The sequence below is a fragment of the Anthonomus grandis genome, chromosome 2 (genome assembly GCF_022605725.1).
Source record: "Anthonomus grandis grandis chromosome 2, icAntGran1.3, whole genome shotgun sequence".
Lineage (NCBI taxonomy): Eukaryota > Metazoa > Arthropoda > Insecta > Coleoptera > Curculionidae > Anthonomus > Anthonomus grandis.
Genome location: NC_065547.1, coordinates 32,213,539 through 32,237,710, shown reverse-complemented (window position 1 = coordinate 32,237,710; position 24,172 = coordinate 32,213,539). Strand labels below are relative to the sequence as shown.

The 24,172-nt window shown below is 34.8% G+C and overlaps 1 protein-coding gene across 1 annotated transcript; it reads left to right on the top strand.

The window, feature by feature from the left end:
- Window positions 1-1,958: 1,958 nt before the first annotated feature.
- LOC126750155 (odorant receptor 30a-like) lies at window positions 1,959-21,265 on the top strand. Its single transcript, XM_050459676.1, has 7 exons — window positions 1,959-2,015; window positions 8,574-9,131; window positions 9,202-9,443; window positions 20,365-20,464; window positions 20,517-20,621; window positions 20,701-20,856; window positions 20,915-21,265. The coding sequence occupies exons 1-7, from the start codon at window positions 1,959-1,961 to the stop codon at window positions 20,966-20,968; spliced, it is 1,272 nt and encodes a 423-aa protein (XP_050315633.1). The 3' UTR covers window positions 20,969-21,265.
- The last annotated feature ends 2,907 nt before the right edge of the window (window positions 21,266-24,172 follow it).

Below are 24,172 nucleotides of genomic sequence, written 5' to 3'. Positions count from 1 at the left end.
TCTCATTAAATTTTTAAGGTACCGATTGTTTGCTTGCACTTTAGTCTTGGCGCTATTTGCAATAAAGCAGAATTTTTGTTGTTGAGACTGGTTTGGTGCAACTTTTATTGAATCACGGTTTGCTATCTGAAGAGCTTTTCAAGGTTTTTGAAATATAAGACTCTATACCTACCAAAATCAGTTCTAAAATTTCGCTCGCACACGCTGAAGAGTCACTGATCCTGAAACTGTTTGTTTCAATGTTTAATATTTATATCAAAAATAACACTTTTACTGATCAATTGAAACAAGCAAATATTATTCCAATATTTAAATCAGGTAACAAAAACTGAATGGAAAACTATAGACCAATAAGTATGCTTACCTCAGTTGCTAAAATATTTGAAAATATACTTTATAAGCTATACTTTCACAGAAATTTTGCTAAAGAAACCTGATGTGTCAACCAATCTGTGCATTGCAAGTAGATCATGGAATTCTTATCAATAAACTCAACGACAACAATATTTTTATCAATAACGTCAAGCCTGAAAGACTGTCATCTCTTTATTTAAACGTAAGGTGCTCTACTATCTAACTAGAATGAAATAGTCTTAAATATAAATTTATCTAATAAATACTTTTACACGTAAAATCAATTGCTTTGTATATGATTATTCTGTCAATAACCAAATGCAGCAAACTTAATCTATAGTCAGCATTATGAAATTGTTAGTAATAAAACTTACAAACGAGGTAGAACTAGTACAAAAGAGATTCTTAAGATATGTATATGTTTGGAAACACAATACATATCCCTTTATAATATGACGATCGAGTATGTTGCTACAGCTTGGTTTAACAAACTTGAATAAAAGATGTATTTTAAATAGCACACTTTTTATCTATTACATTGTTAATGACAAATAATAGATAGGTGTAGCATCAAATAATTTTTAGGTATAGAAAAACACTTTTGACTATAGAAAAAAGTATTGAGAGTGTCATCAAATGACCACTTATTCTTTTCGCCAATTAAGATGGTCCGCGTCACCTTTCCTTCAGATAAAACGTGGTTATCCTTGGTCCTTTGCTGCGGTAGAAGGCTTTCGCTAGAGCTGCGTAGATCAGATGGATCTCAATAGGAAAGTCGATTGAAGCTGCACAGCAGTAATTAAATTCTGCCTCCAATTGACAGTTGAAGACTGTAAATAGGTGATAGAACCACAAGTGGCTTCTAATTCAATTCTTTACTTACTGTTGCAATTTCTTGCTGATATCCGGATTGCCCGTTTTCAAACCCAACAATAAGGATGCTTCTTTGAAAATGTTTCCATAACAGTATTGAGATTAGGACCTCGACTATTTTCAACAAAGAGAAAACTACGATATCTTTAGATTTCGCTCACCCTAAGTGTTAATTTCTTAATGCCACATGATATTATTTCATCTACATCTACGTCTTATGATCCTAAACAAAATGGCCACGTTTGTTCAGGATCTCAGCAGAAAGGTACAGAAACGGATTTTTTTTAGAAATAGGTGTATCAGAGTGGTAGGGCTGCATATCGATTGATAATAACGAAAAAATAAAAAAAAGAATATTGATTAAGGAGTGTTATTGTTTGAGGGGGAATGCTCATATTCTGTATACATACTCAATATTTCACGCGTAGTTGAAGTATATACTTAATAACTGATCTGTCGCCAGCTTTCTCTTCATATTCATTCTATTATATTACAGATAACATTAAATGGTTTCTAAGAATCCAAGGGGTCAACCAACAAGTTTGTAGATCAAAGTGATATAAAAGAAAAACTGCATCCATATAAGGAAAGGTAATAATTAATATTCAGAATTGTAAGGGGCTTCTACTTCGTCTTTTATGATCAAATACCTAATTTTCATTATATAACTATAGGAGGTAGTAAGTCTGGGCAATATGCTGATGATCAGGTGATTCTAGTCAAAAAAGACGATGAGGATAAACTCTCTTAAGTCTTCCAGGGAACTCGAATCTGTTTCTAATATCCCAGTAATATGAAGGATATTTGAGGATATTCTCGGAATGTCGAATACATGAATGAATCTACTTATGTCTGTCTATACATAAGTAGTCTATAATATAGTAGTCTTTGAGGTTATATTTAAACATTTTAAATCATAATCTTGGACGTAAGATTTCTCGATCTCAAGGTCAATATAGGTAGGTGGACACCAGGAAGAACGTATGAAAACAGTGGTGCAAATATACCGTGAATAAATTTACGAGTAAGGCGGATTCCATAATTTTTCCGGACCATTCAGTAAACCATCCTTGGAGAAAAACCTCCGTACCCCCACTTAAAGAAGTATAAATCTACTTTCTAGCGCCATAATCCAGACAATTGAATTTAAAATAAAATCGTCGACCCTCCCAAAGTCGACCGACTAATTTTCCTTCGAGTTAATACCATGATGGTATGACGTATTAAAGTAAGTAATAAATTAAGCATGCTTAGACCCGCGTGAAATTGGAACCAGCCACTCTCGTTTCTTTTCTCTAATTTTCCAAAAGCCAAATTAAGCCGTTTAAGTCGCGGTTTGCATATAAAAGAGCAGAAATTCGGCGAAGGCTTTTCGGGCTAGAACTTTAAAATTGCCTTTTTTAATGAGAAAAATAATTAGCTTTTACGTATTTGAGCTAAGATCTCTTGAATACCGTTCAACTTATAGGAAAAATTATACTAACCGTTTTTTTTTAACTGAAATGTCTGATCCTAGTATTTATCTGATCTAGTAGGTTATCTACACATTTTTCCTGCGGACCAATAAGAAGTGAGATATTTGGAAAAATATGCCAGGCATCAGCAATTACAGAAAAAGTGTTATGATTAACCCTGGAATGCTATTGTACGTAATATTTACGTGCGGACAGCACTGTTTAGCGTGTCACTTCAATTTTATTACCTTCTCCCACCTTAGCGCTCAATAGTGCTTTGAGCGGTCTATCAGGAGTATGACACGCCTGAACTAGTTCGATCTGTGTATTTACAGTATTGGTTGAAGCCGAATCTCTAAAAGCCGACAATTATTTTTTACGTAGCTATAGTATTAACCGTATATTATTTAGGACGTAATTTTGACGTGGTTATAGTGATAAGCAGTATTAGATTACCAAAAAATATCTCAAAAAAGTTTAACAGATAGACAACCTGGAAGAGCTGTTGTACCGGAGTAGTGACTCTGACGATAGCGTAGCCGATCCTAATTTTGCTCCTGATGAGAACGACATTGAGGAAACGTTTGAGAATAACTTAAAAAACACCTTTTGTTACCCAGGTACTTTTCAAATTTCTAAAAGAGGTCAAAACTCTAATATTGTTCAAGCTAGGTTGTCTACCCCAAGTACTTCGGTAAGTTTGTTTTTTGCTTTTTACGCCTTTGAAGTAAGTTTGTTTTTTGTAACGCCTGATGAAGTTACTCACTCTAGACTGCACAGTTGTTCCACAGGTTAAAAATTTACTAGGCAAAAATGGTTGTATGTGGAAAACTTAACCTAAAAAGAGAGAAAAAATACCATCCATAAATATTGATCATAGGAATTGCTACAACCAGTTACACACTTTCAGTGATTTTTCCTTGATACACTTTTAAACAAAGTCTTATTTTACACAAATCAGGAAATTATAAGACAAAATAAAAATTATAAAGTGGCATCACAAACTGTATCTGAAACAAATCTGGTCGAACTTAAATTGCTTTTGGGTCCATACATACTTTCTGCTTTAAAAGACAACCACTTATCAACAAAAGTTTGCTTCAATAAAACTTTTTCAAGCAAGGGACGCTTTGAATTTCTGACTGCGTAAAAGAAGTTTCAAACCAGGCACGTACAATTAGTAGGGTTTAGAGGAAAATGTCCCTTCAGGATGTACATTTCAAATAAACTGTCAAAGTATGGTCTAAAAATTGTAATGTTTTGTGATGTGGCGACGAAATATTTAATCAACGCCTCACCATATCTGGGTAAATCAACAAATACATATAGTAAATCATTAGTTGATTTTTTTGTGGAGCAGCTTACGAAGCCTATTCATTGAACTACAGAAACGTACCATGGATAATTGGTTTACGTCTGTGCCATTAGTAGTCTTACGGTAGTGGGCACTATTCGGAAGAATAAAGCCCATCTGCCACTACAAATAATAAAGAAAATAAAAATGAACGACAAGGAACTACAACTTTTGTATATAGTCACAAAAGTACTTTAGTTTCATATGAAGCAAAGCAAAATAAAACAGTAAATCTTATTTCCAGAATCCACACTACTATTGAAAAAATTAAACCTGATTTAAAAAAGCCATATATTATAGAAACTTACAATTCAACTAAAGGGTCAGTTGATACCTTTGATTAAATGTGCCAAAATATGTGCACTAACCGTAAAACTAAACGATGACCTTTGAGTTTTTGTTTTTATAACATGATTAACATGGCATCTATTAACTCGTATGTAATATATTTTCAGAATATTATTTAGCAAGGGGGAAAAACTAAACTGTAGACAAACTTATATATGACTGAACAAGAAAAATAGAACCTATTGCAGAGGATAACCAAAGAGAAAAAATTATTCAACTTGTCCTTCAGCTAAGAGACGTATGACAGTTACCTACTGTCCCAAATGCAAAAAACGGATTTGTGAAGAGCTTCAAATTAAAATATGTCAGTAATGTTTTTAGTTTTTTCTACCTTTTTTATCCACGTTTATAAATTTTATGTTCAATATATATTTATAAAAACAGTATTTTTTCAAGTCTTTTATTTTCTGCTAATCCTTTTAAGAGTTTAATGTTTCAAGTATTTTAATATATACGTAAATTTTACGTAGCAATAGTATTAGCAGCCCATGAATTAGCTATAGTATTCCAGGGTTAAGTATTGTGACATTTGCAAGAATCTTTCAGTTATATATTAAAAGTTAAATCTAAAAGTTGGGTACCTATCTATTTTTTTATTGGACGAACAGGGAATGAGATATTTAAGAACATATGCCAGACTCAACCATTTATAGGCCATGACTCCCTATTAAAGCTTGCGGTAAGTAAATCTATAATATTGTGACATTTACAAGAAAATTTCCAAACATCGTAATTCAAGAGAAAAGTCTAACCTACAAATTCGATATCTATATACTTATTGAACTAATAGGAAATAAGACACTTCAATTATCAGAAATGACTGTCTAGTGAAGCTTCCTACCAAGAAATCTGAAATATGATAACATTTACAAGAAAATTTTGTAGTAATCATTATTAAAGAGAAAAGTCTCATCTACAAAGTCGGTAAAAAAAATATCTAGAAAAAATTTTATCTAGATATTTTTTTATTGGGCCAATAAGAAATGAGATATTTAAGAAAATATATCAGATTCAACTAATTATACGAAATGACTGACTAGTGAAGCTTTCAGCCAAAAAATCGAAAATATCATTGATTCTAGTTCTATGGTTGGAACCTTTGGTTCACACTCAAATCACGAGACAATTTTACCATTAACCAAAACTCTTTATTTTACCCTCAACATGTGTTTTGGTAATGATTTTAGCATCTCTCAATTAAATTAAAACGCACTTTTATCTTCACGTTTTGGTTAGTGATAAGACCGTCTCATGATTTTCGATTCTACAAAAAAAATGTAGTTTTATCATTATTAAAGAGAAAAGTCTAATCTATAAACTTGGTAATCATGTACTTTTTAAATGGACCGGAGGGAATGAGATGTATACGAAAATGGGACAAGCATTATCAATTATAGGGAATGACAGCCTAGTGAAACTTCCAGTCAAGAAATTTGGAATATTTTCGATTTTACAATAAAATTTACAGTTATCTATATTTCACAGAAATATTTTATATACAAATTCTATATCTTGATATTTTTTTGTTAAAATAATGGGGAATGAGATATTTACTGATTGATTTCAATAGAGGAATTCACTGCCTTCTTAAGTTTTTCTGACAAAAAATGTGGAAATATTATTGCTTTTACAAAGAAATTGAGAGGCCTCTTTGAAAGGTTAAATAGGATTAAGCGGAGAAGAGGGTTTAAGAGCTATATACACGAAAGTTTTAAATAAAACCAGAAAGCACGTGCACTATAATTAAATACAAAAAAATTACATACTTTCATTTTCTTTCATAAAACATCAGTGTCGCTATAATTACTACTTAAAATCTATTCTCTTGAGAGAATTATAATTAAAAAAGGACTTTTTTTGTGGCTCACGCCCCCTAGATTTGACGGCTGAGGGCTTTTAGTTACTTGCTATTGTATTGTAGTAGTTAACGGGTGTACAAAAGATGGTAAGTATTTATTATATTCTTAAAAACTACCTATTTATTCAAATTATATTTTTTTAAATAAAAAAACAGCTACAACAACGTGCTAACATTTAAGTGATAAGGTGATTCCTGAACCCATTTAAAGAAAAAAAGTATTTATGAACATATGTCCTAAAAATCTTAACTCTTAAGATACAGGGTGTTAAAGTTTTAAAAAAATCAGTTTTTTAATAATAAACAATATTGTAGACATTTTTATGGTATTTGGTACATGTATTCCATGCATCAAGACGTCGTATTTTTTGATGTGCAAAAAGAAATATTTCCTTTGCCAGTGGTGTCCCTACAGGCTTTGTATTAAATATAATAAAAAATGAAAGAAATACTACGCCATTGCTTTTTCTTTAAATAAAAATTATTTTTATTTTATCTATTTTTAAAATCCTCAATCACTTTTTAGCAAATTTCATCTCTTGGTTTTTTTTTGTCCGACGCATGAAATAAGAGATATACAGTAAGAAACATGCATAGGCGACTCCGCGACTTTATTTGCGATATTTATAAGGGCGCTTTACGGCACTTTTTTACTCCCATTTACTTTTTAAACGCGTTAAGAACATGAGTAATTCTTAAATTCTTTGAATTTTTTAACTCTTCATACTTCTTGTAATAAATCTGATCCCTTAATTTGCTTGCAATCGACGAACAAACATTTTTGTAGTAAAATTATTTTTATTTTTTTAAGCGAAAACCATGCGTCGGACAAAAGAAAACTAAGAGATCAAATTTGCTAAAAAGTAATAGAGGATTTTAAAAATAATTTTTGTTTTAAGAAAAAGCAGTGACGTAATATTTTTTTCACTAAAAATATTCAATAGAAACTCTGTTGGGATGCCACTGGCAGAGAATTTTTTTTGCACATCAAGCTTGCGTCTTGATGCATAGAATACATGTACTGAATTTCATAAAAATGTCTATAATATTGTTTAAGTTATTATTAAGAAACCGATTTTTTTTGAGAACTTTAACAACCTGTATCTCAAAAGTTAAGACGTTCAGGACAAATGTTTATAGGAACTTTTCATTTTAAAATGGGTTCAGGAATTACCCCCTTAAATATTATATATTAAAAACGTAATAAAATATGCTATTTTATACAGGGTGTACTTTTTTAGGCGCCATATAAAAAAAATAAGTTGATGATGTTTTCTTCGAAACGAAACGTAGTACGAAAAATCTCGCAATATTATTTTTTAGAGCTTAAAAAGTGGCCATGAGAAAGTGTCTTTTGTTTTTCCATATCTCTTTAAACAACGCCAGAAAAAAATAAAAACGAAATCGGCAAATTTCGGTTTTTCTCGAATATCTCCGGATCTACTCAAAATTTTAAAACTTTCTAAACGGCGTATTGTTAGACTCTAAAATGCGGAACTTTTCTCTAATTTAATCAACCTCGTATCTCCTATAGCTGCCGAGATCCCCATGATAGACATATTTATCTTGGACCCACTATATGATAATTATACCCAAGAGCGATGGCTTGATCATCCCTAATGATCGAAACTCTGGTTTCAGTGTCAATTCCGGATTTTACTTATTTTTCATAAGATGCATCCAGTGTGGTGGACATCTGTTTTTTACTCGAAACTATAATTGTTGGACTGATTTTGAGCTGACCGATATTTCGGTGAAAATCCATGCCGATTGACCAGGCACAACACTTAACATATCAGCTTCTTGAATAATAATAATCTTTTTGTTAGGTTTTTATTTGGAAAATCTATACTTTCAAACAAAGTGGGAATTGCGAAAAATAAATTACCACATAATATTAACTTTGAGAATATGACTTTGGTGCATATCCGGCTGTATGGACAATAAAATTAATGTTTTTTTTAAGAAACCTCTCAAAAAATCTATAGTTAACCATATTTTAACTGAAAATATTAAAAGCAAAGTTTAAAACAAATTTCCAAAATGTATTGATAAAATGCTGTAAACAATAATAAACTCATCGATATGGAGCTCTTTTTCAGCTGCTTTTTCCTATACATGCAGAGATTACAGTTTTCTCACAATATAAAAAAATCAAAAATCAAAATAAACCTATCGACATGGGACTCTTGTTCAGCTACTTTTGATCAAATAATTAAATGGTAGAATCCATATTTTTGCATCCATGACCATATTCTTAAAATCAAAAATTTGAAAATCAAATAAACTGATAAAATAAGTCAATCAATGGTAAATGAAAGATTTTTTCTAGAATTATCCAAAATCAGCTTTTCTCCGAATGTCTTTAATATGCTGTGCTACCATGGGCATATTCCCCCACCAATTCATCTTTCAAAACCATCAAATTAGACAAACTTGCTACAACATTTATTCGAAAACTTGCTTTGGATACATGATATTGTTCATACTCGCATGCTATTTGGAACTAATTGTAATTGTAACCAGCGATCAAATTAACTTCACAGAACTCTTCAAGAATCTTATTATTACTCCTCTGTGTACCATCACTTTGATTAGAATTTGCTTAGTCTGGTCACAAGGCTTCAGGAGGTTAATTAATAACATAATTAATAGTGAGGAAAGTATGGAGGGTGAAGAACAAGTTAAAAAAATCGAAAGAATATTTATTAAGGAGATAAATAAAAATATCAAGTTCTACCTCTTTATAATGGTTTCGACAGAGATCTCATATTCTATGAGGCCATTTTTTGAGAATGAGGAGCAGGTGGTTGTGGATAATAACACCTATTTAGTGAGGAGTTTACCCTTATCCACGTGGTTTCCTTTTGATGCTAGAAAGAATTTTGTGGTGAGTAGTACTTAACGGTGAATCCAATTTCATAGCAAAAAAATAAAAATAAATCCATCTCTTTTTCTAGAAAGCATATGTCATTCAAGTAATTGACATATTCTTTGCCTCCTGCTACGACTCCTACTCGGAATTCCTATTGGTGTCAGTGTTGGCTTATCCGATAGTGCGCCTAAAGGTGTTGCAACATGTTTTTCAGCATTTCGACACGTACAAGTTAAAATCCATGGAAAGTGATGGTGTGGAAGATCCAGAGCTCGGATCTGTGCTTTTTATGAAAAAGTGTGTTAGATGGCATTTGTCGATTATTAGGTAATCATCAGCTTAATCTTTTCGATACAAGATTGTAAAAACTAGTCAGAAGTCTGACACCTAAATTTATATTTAGTCAGTGTCTATAATTTCCTAAAAAAATATATTTATTAAATTTAGTAGAGTAGGATCTATAACTTTACATATTTTACAACAGTCTTTACATATTTTTTGATAAAATCAAAAGGAAAACAGTTATCTAGATAATTATGATCAGATCAGCGGCAAGTTATATAAGCCAACAACTGTTCACTCAATTTATTTGAGATATAGATTTAATCGAAATTTACTGAAAAGCGTTGATCTTATAAAAAAAATGGTAAGAAGCGATTGAGAAGAATGAGATCTATATTATAGTCTAGATAACTCCCATATATAGACCCACTTAGATAACTCCAGAGAAACCAGTTATTCGGAAAAATCGGTTGTGTAAACAAAAGCCATCAAGTGTTGGGTTCAATAAGTCGAGATATTTGGAAAACCGCTGAAGCTATGAGAGGTATGATAAGAAGTGATAAATGTATTCATAAAAATAAACTCATCAAGTACTGGACCCATTTGGTTTATCCAGGGTGATTCATTTAGAATGGGCAATCTCTGAACTGGAGATACTACACACCAAAATATGGCGATTGAGCTTACCATGTCTTATACAAATGTTGCAGATTTACGAGATACAGGGTATGGAATTTTAATTTGAAATTTCTTAATAAATTTGGTGATTTTAAGCAGTATCGTCTTGAAACTTGGCCACTTTATGTGTTTTGACATGAAAATTACGAATTTTGTAATGAATTTAGCATTATTTATAAAGGGCATCAGTTAAACCCTGTTACTTAGGTAATTTACAATATATCTTTCTTGCCTAATCAGTTATGGCTAAAACGATTAGAAAATCTAAAAGGCAGTTCAATTTTGAATAAATGTAACTCTATCAGTTTTTAAGTTATTTGCATTTTAAACATTCAGCGTAAAAAATCCTAAGCCACCGTTATTACATTGACTTAATGGGAATTTATTGTTTTAAATTACTACTATGCTGGCTAACTACAGTAAAGACAACAAATAACAATCAGTAACAATATTAAAAGAAAACTATTAAAGTAAATGCTCAAAATGCCCGACTTCCACTTCAATACAATTTGTAAGGCGTCTCCTTAAAGATCTTTGAATACTAAATAACATTTGTCGAGTATCTTTGATAATATTAGCAGCTTCTTGAATTTTCTGTCGTAATTCTTCGATGGAATTAATTGTATCTTTGTAAACCATGTCCTTCATGTGTGACATATTGAGAAGTCTAGAGGGTTTAAGTCTGGCCTTCTAGGTGGCCAAACAAATTCACTGCCACGCTTAATCCACCCCAGTCAGGAAAATGTTCATTCAGGTATCGCCGTACTGGCAGAGTGAAAATGTGGCAGCGCCCCCGTCTTGTATAAACCACATGTTCCGCCTTAGGCTAGTGGTCACGAACTTAATAAATATACCTGGATTGCCAATTCACTGAAAAGTAAATGACCACTACTAGAGGGTCGCCATTTTGCGTGATTGTGTCCTTTCGATGTTGGTCACTCTGACAAATCTGAGTTGTTCTAATTGTGGGGAAACAAAACAATTAAAGTTTTTGAGAGGTTATGTTTACAAAAATACAAAATAGAAAGTTACGTTGCATTTAGTTAAGAATTTAAGATAGTTGCGTTAAATCTGTAATTTTGCTTGTACTTCTTTAAGAATTTCGTTAAAATTTATGAAAGAAAGTAATCCTCACCTAGATTAGATTAGATTAGATTAAAATAAGGGTGAAGTTTCACTGCGACCTAAAAGATCTATTGTGTGCCCCTTTCTAATTACTGCTTGATGTTATTCTCAAGTCAAATTACTTCGTACAATCCTATGGCTTTAATAAAGGCTAGTAGTTGTGACGGTTCCAGTAATGAGATATTTCCTTCTGGAATTTCATAATTACCGAGGTGCATGGCACGACTTTCGGCAACTGTTTCGCATGCAGTTACTAGGTGTTCTGGGGTCTCTTCCTCTTCCCCACAGAATCTGCATTCACCTGTCTGTTCTAGTTTTAGTTTCCTGCGGTGTTCTCGAAGGTGACAGTGCCCTGTTAGGAATCCTGTTACAATCCGTAGTTTAGTTTTAGTTAAACTTACTAGAGCTTTAGATTTTTTTGGGTCGAGGGTTCCAAGGAACATCTTGGAGTGTCTCAACCCTGGATGATCATCCCAGAGGCTTTCTCTGAGTTGATCCTCCATTTTTGTAAGCTCATATAGGTAAGTATTCTTTCCTATGCCGCAGAAAGGTTCCGGTCCTACAAATTGAGAACCAGATCCCTTTTTTGCCAGAATATTGGCTTCTTCGTTACCTTGCACGCCTGTATGTCCAGGTACCCACAATATTGTGACTTTATTTCTCTTTCCTACCTCATTAAGTTTGCCCAAACAGTCTCTTACCATTTTAGAACTGATGACATGTGAACTCAGTGCTGCTATGGCTGCTTGACTGTCGGTGAAGATTGCGATGTCCTGCTTGAGGTAGTCTTTGTTCAGGATTAATTGAGCGCATCTCTCTATAGCGTGTATTTCCGCTTGAAAGACACTGGTGTATTTTCCCAGTGGCTCTGAGTATTTGGTGCCAGGCCCAAATACTCCAGCTCCTGTTCCTTTTTCGGTTTTAGAACCATCTGTGTACCATTTGATAGTATTCTGTTTAAGTGAGCGGGCGACAGATCCATTTTCCCAGTCTTTGCTGTCAATTTTTGTACTGAAATTCCTAACAAAGTGATATTCCCGAGTTATATCGTCCTTGGGAAGATCGAACAGGGGAATGGATCTTGTTTGAGATACCCAGGCTCTCTGATCAATGTCCCTACTATTTGTTCTATCCCTTGCTAATCTGAACATGGCCCTTTTAGCAGCTCCCTCTACTGCCAGGTGAAGAGGTGCCAGGTCAACTATGACCTCCAGTGCTGCTGTGGGGCATGTTTTCATAGCTCCTGTAATGCATACGCATGCAAGTCTTTGAACCTTGTCAAGTTTACGCCTTACTGTACTTAACTTTGTAGTGTCATGCCACACCACTGCCCCATATGTGATTATGGGTTTAACCATCATGGTGTACATCCATCGCAGTATTTTTGGGGAGCATCCCCAGTTTTTACCCGCTAGGTTCCTACAGATCATAATGGCTTTAGTGGCCTTGTTTACTGTGAATTCTAGATGCTTGTTCCAACTAAGCTTACTATCCAGTGTCACTCCTAGATATTTTACTTCATCCGATGTATGTACAACTTGTCCGCCCAGGTGGATGTCCCTGGTGGGTTGCATTTTCCTTTTACGAGTGAATGGTACGATAGTAGTTTTCGCTGAATTTATGCTCAGCCCCACTGATGTGCACCATTCTTCCGTGATGCTTAGGCTTCTTTGTATGAGGTCGTATAAAGTGCCCTTATACCTGCCTTTGACTATAATAACGATATCATCAGCATATCCTATGCAGGTGAAACCGAGATTTGTCAATATCTCAAGTAGTTCATCGACTACTAGACTCCATAGTAAGGGTGAAGTTACCCCTCCTTGAGGCGTGCCACGAGTAGTTTTGATGCCTGTGGTCTGTTCGCCCACAGTAGTCTCAGCCGTACGCGTGGCAAGCATTTGACAAATCCATCGGATTATGGTTTTGTTCAAATTTCTTTTTTCCAGGGCATTTTTTACCGCTACATGTGACGTGTTATCAAATGCCCCAGATATATCTAGAAAGGCACAGATGGCTGTTTCTTTCTCATTCAGGCTTTTCTGGATGATTTGTGTCAGTTGATATAGTGCGGTTTCTGTGGATCTGCCCGCTCTATAAGCATGTTGACACTGATGTAGAGGTGCTCTCTCCAGAATGTCATTCCTGATATGGTTGTCTACAATTTTTTCTATTTTTTTCAGAATGAAAGACGTAAGGCTGATAGGTCTAAAAGATTTGGGGTCAGTCCCATCTTTTTTTCCTATTTTCGGTATGAAGGTGACTTTTGCCCTTCGCCAGCTACTGGGAATGTATCCCGACGCTAAGCTCGTCCTTGCTATTCTACTCAGGTGAGGAAGGATTTTCTCTTGTCCGTTTTGTAGGAGAGCAGGAAAAATTCCATCCACTCCCGGTGACTTGTACGGTTGAAAGGTGTTTATTGCCCATTTCAACCTTTCTGTCGTAAAGACGGTCCTTGCAACTTCCCAGTCCTCTTTTTTAGGATTGGTGTACTTTATTGGAACCGTTTCTATAGGTTCGCACCCTGGAAAGTGTGTTTGAAGTAATAGGATGGCTTGCTCCTCTTCTCCCTTCGTGTAGGTGCCATCTGGCTTTTTGAGGGCCATTATTGGGTATGTGCCTCCCTTAGCCATTGCTTTGTGCAGTCTAGCCGCAGTCGGAGTGTTAGCGATTTCCGCACAGAAAGTTCTGAAGTGCTGTCTTTTGGTTTTTCTTATCTCTTTGTTATAAAGAGTAAGCACTTCGGCATATACCTGCCAGTTACCGTCTCTTTTCGCTGTATTGAAAAGATGAAGCACTTTTGACCTTAGTTTTGACAGGTGTGTATTCCACTACGGGGCGTCTTTAACGGGTCTCTCACTGGTCACTGGGCAACTTGAGTCGAACGCCTCATTTATTGCACGTGTGACAGCTTGTGAGTCCTGCTCTAAGTCTAGATGGTGCGGTTTCCCATTTAAGCTTAGATAATTTAAGTTGTTTTCCAGATTGGTGTTGTATAATTCCCAGTCTGTTTTTCCTGGGACCTTCCTTTCGGGTCGATTGTATTTAATGCTGTCCAGCTTGAATTCGATAATCCTGTGGTCGGACAGTGATGGTTCAGCTGATACTCTCCAGTCCTTGATGTGGTCTCTGAGACTGGAGCTGACTAAAGTAATATCTAATACTTCCGATCTTGATTTAGTTACGAATGTTGGTGTAGTTCCCACATTCAGAACCTCGAGATCGGTTGTCGTTAGATATTCAAGCAGACACTCACCTCTAAAGTTAATATCTGTGCTTCCCCATGTGATGTGGTGAGCATTTGCGTCGCAGCCTAGAAGGAGTGGTAGACGCAATCTGCTACAGTATTGAATCAGCTCTTGCACTTCTGCTGGTGGTGTCATAGGCCCATCTCCAGCAAAATATGCTGACGCAATTACTATGGTCCTGTTGGTGTCCCCAATGTCGAGATTTACGACAATAGGTGTTAGGTCCCGTGTCATGAGTTCTGAAATACATATGTAATTGATGTTATTTCTTATAAGAATGCAGGCTCTGGGTGATTCCTGCCTGGTATCATATATTACTTTTGACGTTTTGCTTGACAGACCCTTGATCTGCCCCCGATTGATCCAGGGTTCTTGGATCAAGACTAGTCCCAGATCTTGCTTGACAAACATCCGTGCAATCACATCGGAGGATGCTCGTTTGTGTTGCAGGTTTATTTGTGCTAATTTGCTGAATTTAAAGGCTTCTGGTTTGGCAGAGTGAAGTCCTCTTATGATTTGTCAGGGCCATCCGGTCCGTCCCACTGATGGTCTACATTAGGTCCCAGAAGCCTATCTTCTTCTTCGCTGCTGATGACATTCTCCTCAGCGGAAGTGGTCGGGTTGACATTGAGATCGAGGTCCATGCCCTCGGTCTCTTGTGTTTCAGTCGCCGTAGAGGTGTTCTCATTGGCGACTGGCTCGGAGGAGGTAGAGGCTGAAGTGGATGGATCAAGCTCCATCTTTTTGTCCTTTGCCTTCTCCTGCTTTCTGAGGCCAGATACGGGGATTTGCCCAAACCTGTAGTGGATAGTGTATCCCTTTGCCTGGATGCTAGCCGCAGATTTGGTGTCGATCCCAACAGAAAGCACTTGACCGTGGCCATTTCCTTTGGCGCTTATTACTTTCCAGGTCTCGGTGGAGATCTCTGGATTCTGTACTCCAATGAGTTTCAAGAGAGCTGTGGTGTCTTGCCCTTTGCTCCGTGGAAGAAAAAGGCTGATGGTATGCGCTTTTGGGATGTTCTCTCCTCTTTTCGCTACCAGCGCTGGCCCTTTCCATTCCTTCAACCTAGGTGCCATCTGAGCCAGCCATTCTGCTGTCTGCTCCGACTCGCAATCCACAAGTATCATTCCCGAGCGAAAATGAATACCTGAGAACTGCAGGCCCTTTGTTGTGCTGTTGATCATTTCTGATACGATTGCTTCCTCCACATCTGTGAGTTGTTCGGAGGTTAGAGTTGCCTCAGGGTAGTCCTCCGGCAATACTCCGATTCTGATGAGCTTTGCCGCTTTTGCATAGCTGGTGGCTTGCCCTACTATGTTTGCAGACTTGCTCGTCTTCATTACCCGGGGATCGTCACCGGTTCTTTGCTTCTTTTCACCCTTTTTTTGTTGGGGTGAGATGAAGTCACTTCCCCTCTTACCTTGGGGGTTTTTCTTAGGCGATGCCTTGGAAGTTTGAGGAGGTTGTTCTTCCTTTCTTTTTTCCTTGTCGTCTAGGACTTTTTTTCTCGCTTCTTCGGGTGACATGCCCTCGTGAAGAAAGCGTAGGTATTTCCTGACGCCTGCACCACTAAGTCCACGCCTTAGTGGATCGTCCCTTCCCCCAGGCTTTCCCAGTTCTGGAAGAGAAAAGGAAAATCTCCTTTGAGATCTTGAAGCAGTTTCTTTTCCCGCTTGCTTTGTGGTGGAGGGTGTTGCCCCTGCTATCTGAGAGGAGGAGGTTGTTGCTCCTGCCACTTACTTTGAGGAGGAGGATGTTTCTCCTGCCTTACTGTTATGTTCGGAGGATTGTCTCCGTTCTTTTGTTTTTTTTGTTTTCTTGCTCATGTCCATAATGTTTCCACGAGTAGCAAGGGAATGTAGGTCCGTCCCAGCAGAGCCCCGCATGCTGGGATAAGGGGTATATACAATGGGGTGCCCCCCCGTGCCCCAAGGTTGAAACCAGTTGCGGCTAGTCCTCTATCTAGCCACGCATCCTTCGACCTGGCTCCCCATCTTGGATTTAGGTTTTTGATGAGGTTGTCTCCTCTTGGTCCGGGCGGCAAAGCCAAGACCCCCCTTTCTCCGGCTCGCGAGACGTGACCACGGACAGCCGGAGACCTGGTGTAACAGGTGGGTACAAGCCCCACCTGGCATCGTTAAAACCTGGTGCGATCCCTTAGCCACGACACGACAGCTGGGACAGGTGAAGTTGGTCCGCGGCAGGAGTTTTAATAGGCTACCAGTTGTGGTTGGCACAACAAGCCTTGTATGCTCCCGCAGGCCTCTGCTTCAAAAAAAGATCATAAGCTTGAGGCTCCCCCCTATCCGCCACCTGGGGACGCGCCGGGCCGGTACTTCACCCCATACCCAGCAATCTAAATTTAACATCTAATCTCTAAATCCTCACCTAAAATGAGACAAAGTTTCATTTAAGACTTAGGATAGATGCACTTTAAAATATTTGTTTTATTATTCTGATAATCTTGAATCTTATAAATCTAAACTTAAAGTTGACTCTTATAAATCTTAATACCAGGAAAATGATGATCTTCATTTAAATTTTTACTTGTACTTACTTAACAAATTCAGTTAAAAACACTTTTATTTTCTTTCTATTTTTTTACTATTACGAGTTTTACTTTCCTTCCATGTACAGTGTTTCTACATTAATAGGTACAACCATCTATAAAAATCAAAATATAGATGATTTTATGAGGCTTTGTAATTAGCAAGGATTCATATAATAAAAATATATTATTCTATCCACAACTCAATATATTAGTCTATCATAAACAACACAGACCGACAATTCACAATAATTCGGTTTTGAGAAACAGTGAACCAAATACCTTTAAATAAAGATGGTGATATATTATTCACATATTAAATAAGGAGAAAGATACATCGCCTGTTCCAGACGATATACCCAAGCGTCGTTTACAAATCGCCAAAAACTAGGCAATCCGCTATACTCACCCGTCAAGCTTCAGCGTCATGAAGTTGATTACCGTTATTTATTATATTTTTTGTTGGCAACACTAAAAATGTTCAGAGTGACCAACATCAAAAGGACACAACCACTATAAAAATGGCGGCTACCAAGCTCTGGTCATTTTTGGGTATCGTGGCCATATGTATTAGTATTCCAGGTATATTTGTTAAGTTCGTGCTAATGGTACATCTGCAAAGGAATTATTATTAATATTAGGCAAATTCTTTAAAAGCAAAGTAGGTTACATTTTATTTATTATAAACATTAATAGTTGGTTGCAAGTCGAGTCTAGTTTATAGCAGCTATTTGCAAAATAAGCTATAACTGTGACGCTGTTTAATTGCTTTTTATATGGAAATATTTTTCAATTCATTCAATAAACATTTTTAGATGGGGAATCTTTTTTTGTGTTACTTGCTCTAAGTATCCAGCTATTACATGGTGATCCTTGGCCAGTCGAATCATGGAGAAATAATAAGGTTTGTTGAAGAAAAAGATTATTCTGAGCCCAATTAAAAGTAAACTGTTTCTTTTTTACCTATTTTTCCAAATATATTGCAATGTACTGGCGATAAGCAAATCAGTAAATGGAGCAAAGCAAATCCACTTACTTTGTAGTGCAGGAGCAAGAATACAACATTACAAAGGACGTCAAAGCAATTTTGTACATAATAGTTATTTTGCGTATTATGATGGTGATCAAGTCCATTCAAATGTACAAGAAGCATATTAGGAAGCAGATAACTCGTGAACTTGCTGTTTCTACGATTAACTTGGCTAATCTACTGAGTAAGCCATAATTTTCAATTTTATTTTTATTCCTGTTTTTATAATTCTAGGCGGGTGTGTCTCATGAGGCTTTATTTTTTTTAAGTAAAAAAGAGAATGCTATTTTATGCGTGTGAATTTTATATATTTTTTTTGATGACAATATTATGCATAACTAAGCAAACTATTTTCTATGTCTTTGAACTGGGAAAGGACTAATAAAACTTTACTGGAATTTAAATAAAGGGCTATAAAAAAGCCGTACCAAAAAATCCGGAAACAAGAGTCGATATTACGGACAATTTAGTACAGTTATTCAATGAAACGACAGCCTTTATCAAGGATATTTGGGTTCAATTAGATAATCAGTAAAAGAATCAAACTAAGGACGATGCCTTTTTATTAGAGATAAGTTAGTAGATAGAGTAGTTAGGGCATTTGAGATTTTAAAAGTTCCATAAGAAGTACCATTAAGATGTATAAAAAAATTTATCCGTTAATTTTGGACGAGTATTATATATCATCGTGCGACGAAGGGGAAATAAATATGCCTATGTTAAATTTATAGTTTTTTAATTTAGCTGTGAAAATAGTTCCTCAGGAGTTTGATGGCTCACATGACAGGCTACGATCATTGTTAGATGCTCTTCCATTACTTAATGAAAATTTGGACGATCATGGAACGCAGTTTACGCTACGTTACAACACGACACCAAGTTCTTATCATGATTTTACCCCATTCGAGCTTGTATTTGGGAAAAAAGCTAATTTTCAAGACTCTTCTTTGTTCTACTTTCGTGAATCTTCTTTGTTTTACTTGCCCCAAGTATCCAGCTATTACACATGTTCTAGTAGTGGGTTTAACTGTTGTTCAAGGAAGTTTAAATATAGAGGCCCGTTCAAATTAGGAAGAAGTTTAACAGGACACAATCACACCACACCAAATATTTACCTTGAATTCATGCTGAAAATGTTCCTTTAGAGCATGTGGATTTTCGGAGTCCCACAAATGATTGTTTTTCCAATTAAAAACACCTCGTCTAGTAAACTTCGCCTCATCAGTGATAAGAAGGTCATTAAGAAATTCCTGGTTTTCGGATTGTTTACTCACCATAAATTGAGCAAACTGTAGGCAAACTGGTAAATCTTGAGGTAGCAAATTTTGGTGTATAGTGATATGGACGCAGATTCTCTTTCTTTAAAATTCTCCAGATAGACGATTGGCTTATTTCTGTTGCCGTACTTAACTGACGAGTACTGAGATCTGAATTTTCTGAAATACGAGCTAAAACCTCTTCTTCATCATCGACGTTGATATTTTTTGGAGCGCCATTTAAGGTTTTAGGACGAAAACACCCTGTTTCGCCTAGGTGGCTATAAATACGTCTGAGCAGTTTGTGATAGGGTTGTCTTCGATTTGGGTATAATTCTAAATACCTTCTGGCTGCACCAAGTCCACTATAATTTGACTGAACAAAAACGCAAATCATATCACGCATTTCACTGTTGGAATATTCATTGTGACGTGGCATTTTCTTAATTTAGTATTTTTACTACAAATAATACACTCTTACTTAGTGACAGTAAAATAGTCATATAATTTCTTTACACGAAAAACTGATAAGTGCCGACACAAGTCTACTTTAAAAAAAGTCAATGTAATAACAGTGGCTTAGGATTCTTTACGCTGAATGTTTCAAATGCTTAAAAACTAATAGAGTCACATGAAATAAACAGAAGTCGCCAATTTTCAAGATGGTACTGCTTAAAATCACAAAATTATTAAAAAATTTCAAAATAAAATTCCAACTTTAAATACCCTGTATCTCGTAAACCTGCAACATTTGTATAAAACATGTTAAGGTCAATCGCCTTATTTTGGTGTGTAATATCTTCAGTTCAGAGATTGCCCATTCCTAATGAATCACCCTATATATCTAGAGATCCGTTGGTTTTTCTAGGATTACTAGCAAACCAGTTATTCTGGCAAACGAGTTAATAATAAATCGGTTATTTGGATATATGCGCTATAAGAACTAATTTTATTAAGTGATCTATCCACCGAGTTGAGATATCTCAAAAACCGTTAATCCTACAAGAAAAATTAAAAAAAATTGAACTATAAAATTGCCCCTGAATTTTTTCTCTAATAAATATGAAATGGATTTTAGGTATATAGATGAGTTTAACCGGATTATGTCAACTTGCATGTTTCTGGATTTCTCTCAGAGCTCCATCCATATGGCATGTGTACTAGTTGAAACTGTTATGGTAAAAATGCAATTTACGTATAAACTATCGTGTCATTAAAAAACATTTTCAGGTACCCACCACATGTTTCAAACTTTTCTCAGTGGCCCTCTATATTTTGATATTAAACTTTAGACTGTACCTCTATTATTACTATGCTAATGAAGTTATCATACTGGTAATAAAAAGTTGATTTAGAATTATTAATTAATAATAATAATAGTAATAAGAATAATAATAACGGACAAAAATTATAGAGTGAAGGTCTTTCTGCAGCCATCTATCAATCGAACTGGTACGATGAACCACGTGAAGTCAAATATATGATGGGCATAATGGTTATGAGAAACCAAAAACCCCTTTATTATAAGCTGGGTGGTTTTGGCCCGATGAGTTTACAAGTTTTTTTATCTGTGAGTGCAAGACGTTTTGACAATGACTCTTTTTATTTTAACTTTTTTCAAATTTTAGATTCTGAAAGCCGCTTATTCTTATGTGATGCTCGTGAGCAGGCAAATGGACTGATTTATGTGTTGCATATTAGTCAGACTTAGCAGATTTAGGAAAGACATTTAAATGGTTAAAAAAATTATTATAAATTTAAAAAGGTGTATTTGTGACTCAAAGACGATCTTTAAAACTAGGTTTCTTTAAATAGAATGGCCAAGAAATCTGGGTGCGTTATATCCTAATGATGTAACACATGGTGTTAATACTTGGGCGAAACTTCGAAATTAACAATTTTCTATCAGCATCTAAGTATCTAAAGAAATATAGAAATATAGAAATATAGAAATATAGAAATATAGAAATATAGAAATAAGTTTTGTGTCTTATATTTTTATCACGAATAGCATTTCTTGGAATTAGTTTCTCTAATAGATTTTCTGATTGTTATAGAGTCAATACATAAATGTAAGAAAAATAAATTTAAAAAGGAATGACATTTTTAGCCACTGCAATCGACATAATCAAATTTTCTTAAATTATAGAAAAATCGATAACACGTATTTTGTACACATTACAGTTTGTGCTTTTACTGTTATTTTATCAGGACAAGAATAATAAACGATAAAACAGTCATTCAAAATAGATAACCCAAACGGTACTGAGAGTTATTTTCATATCTTAAAATTTAACAAACGCATACGACTATGTTCTTGAAATTTTAAAGAAGAATCAATAAATAAACTGAGAATCTTGACGCTCTCAACAAAAGCAAGCTGGTTTTCAAATTGAAAATATGAATTATTATCAATATTAGCAGAGCGATTTTTATTTTGACAAAAAGTAATATCTTAGTTTTATTGGCATTAATAATAAGATTGTATTCTTTCGAATAGCGCAAGATTAAGTTTAGGTTACTGTTAATATTATACTGTTTAATTATAAATTAGATCGAAATAATGCGTAAACTCAGTCAAGTCAGCGTACTGGTAAAAGTACTGCTAAGTATAAGCAATTATTTTTGTTAATTTTCATCTAATCTCTCCTAATATGCACAATAACTAAATATGAGGCAAACAAATTAATAAATATTACATTCAAGATGTAAAGTGTCTGTTTTTTTTTATAAGTAAAACTTGTGTCTTTTACACGCATAAGATTATAGACAGCTAGATGATTTTTAATGTAAAAGTGTATTTTAAAAAATATACTTCCACTTTTACTTACTTTACTTATTACTTTTTATCAAAAGAACTTAGTGCTAAATATAGAGATGGGGGTTTTCATGAGTATATTATTATAATAATATATCATAATATGTATTAATTAAAAAAAAACAATAATAAAGGATATTGAATATAGCAGCCAAAATCCCCATTAATAATCACCACCAACTAAAAATAAATCTCAATACCCAAAAAAAGGAAATATATAAAATTTGAAGACAAACCACAACAAAAAGTAATGCCTTAATCTATGCCTTATTCTCTCATCACTTGTTATAAGCACCCCACTGATGGTGCTAAAAACTAAACTTATTAAATTAAAATTTTTGGTTAAACTCATTTCACGTACTTAAATCTTATAGTTAAATTAAATATTATCTTGCTATCAACTATCTTCAATTTCTAACTTAATAAAACTAAACCCAAAAATCCTGAAAAATAAAGTTTTAAATACAAATAAGGCCGGAACTGTGCAACTTTTCACGCTTAAGTGGCTGTGACTGAGGTCAGATGTCTAACAAAATAGTACGTGGGCGCATGTAGTCAAATTTTACGAATTAAATGGAAAAAATGCTTAAAGTATTTATTTATTTATTGGAATGATTAAATATCGCTTAGAATATTACTTTATGACTCTTTTCACATAAAATTTTGCGATTTAAACATGCATGTCATGTGACAATACAAGCAACACCGGCACATCAAAGATTCTAATAGATATTTGAACTGAACTAAGAGTTCTCTGCGATTAAAGGAAGATCGAAAGTACATAACGAGATAAAAGAGTTTTACAATTTTACCATTGGGTTAGTTAGGAAAAAGAAGCTGAAAAGAGTTGTCGATGGGTCTACTGTAAAGTTCAAAAAGTTTTTTGTACAAAATTTGCCCTAACTTTAACTTAATTATTAAATTAACTTTATTAAAGTAACTTAATTATAAAAGTCGACTTATGGACCTAAAATCTACCTTCGGTCTATTATACAGGGTGTTCCGTTGATCATGTTAAAAACTTCTAGGGCAGATAGAAAACATCAAAAGAAAAACAAAAGTTCATATAAACATGAGTCCGGAAAAGCTTCCTCAGGGAGCTAGAGCTCTTTGAAAATAACCTTTAAAAACTAGTTTTTTTTAATAGCTCCGGAACTACTTTAGCTACCGCAACCAATTTTGGGAAGTAAATTATTGTTATAAGTATAGTACGTACGTATATAGTACGTTCATTCTTTTGAACCTACTAAATAAAAAAATATTTACCAGGGGCTTCAGAATCAGAGAGGTATTTGGTAAATTTAGGTCCATTTCTTTAAGACTTTAATTTCTGCCCGTTTGGGCATTAGATTATGATGTTCCTATGCTTTTTACATAAATAGGTGGTCCTAGTAAAAGTCGATAAATGGTAAATATCACCGTTTTTGTGAAAATTGACGAAAAGCAAGTTATGAGATACAAAAATGAATTACCTATTATTATTAATAAACAATTTAAAAAAAAATCTGGCGTAAATAAAAAATAAATGTTTAAAAAAAATTAAGGTAGCCACTTTATTAAATTGGTACTCAAATTAATTAACTGTCACTTGAATTACCATGAGGCATAAAATGTTTAAATGATTTTAAGTGTAATAAAAAACCAACAAATTAACAATTAGAAACGTAAACAAATTTTATTAAAGATTGGTATTACAAAAATGAACTTAAAATATTAATTGCTCAAAATGCCGGCCGCCACGATCGATACATTTATTGTATCTACGCACCATATTAAGGTTGACGTGGTTAAAAATATCAGGCGTGGTTTGGATTACTTCAGCAGCTGCGGAAATTCTGTCCACCAGGTCTTCTTCTGAATCGACTGGAGTTTCATATACGAGACTTTTCATATGCCCCCAAAAAAAAAATCGACGGGTGTCAAATCTGGTGAGCGCGCTGGCCAGGTAACAGGGCCTCCGCGGCCAATCCAGCGCCTTCCAAAATTTTCATTTATAAACTCGCGGACAATAAGTGAAAAATGAGCTGGCGCTCCATCGTGTTGTAGCCATAAGTTCTGTCATATATTT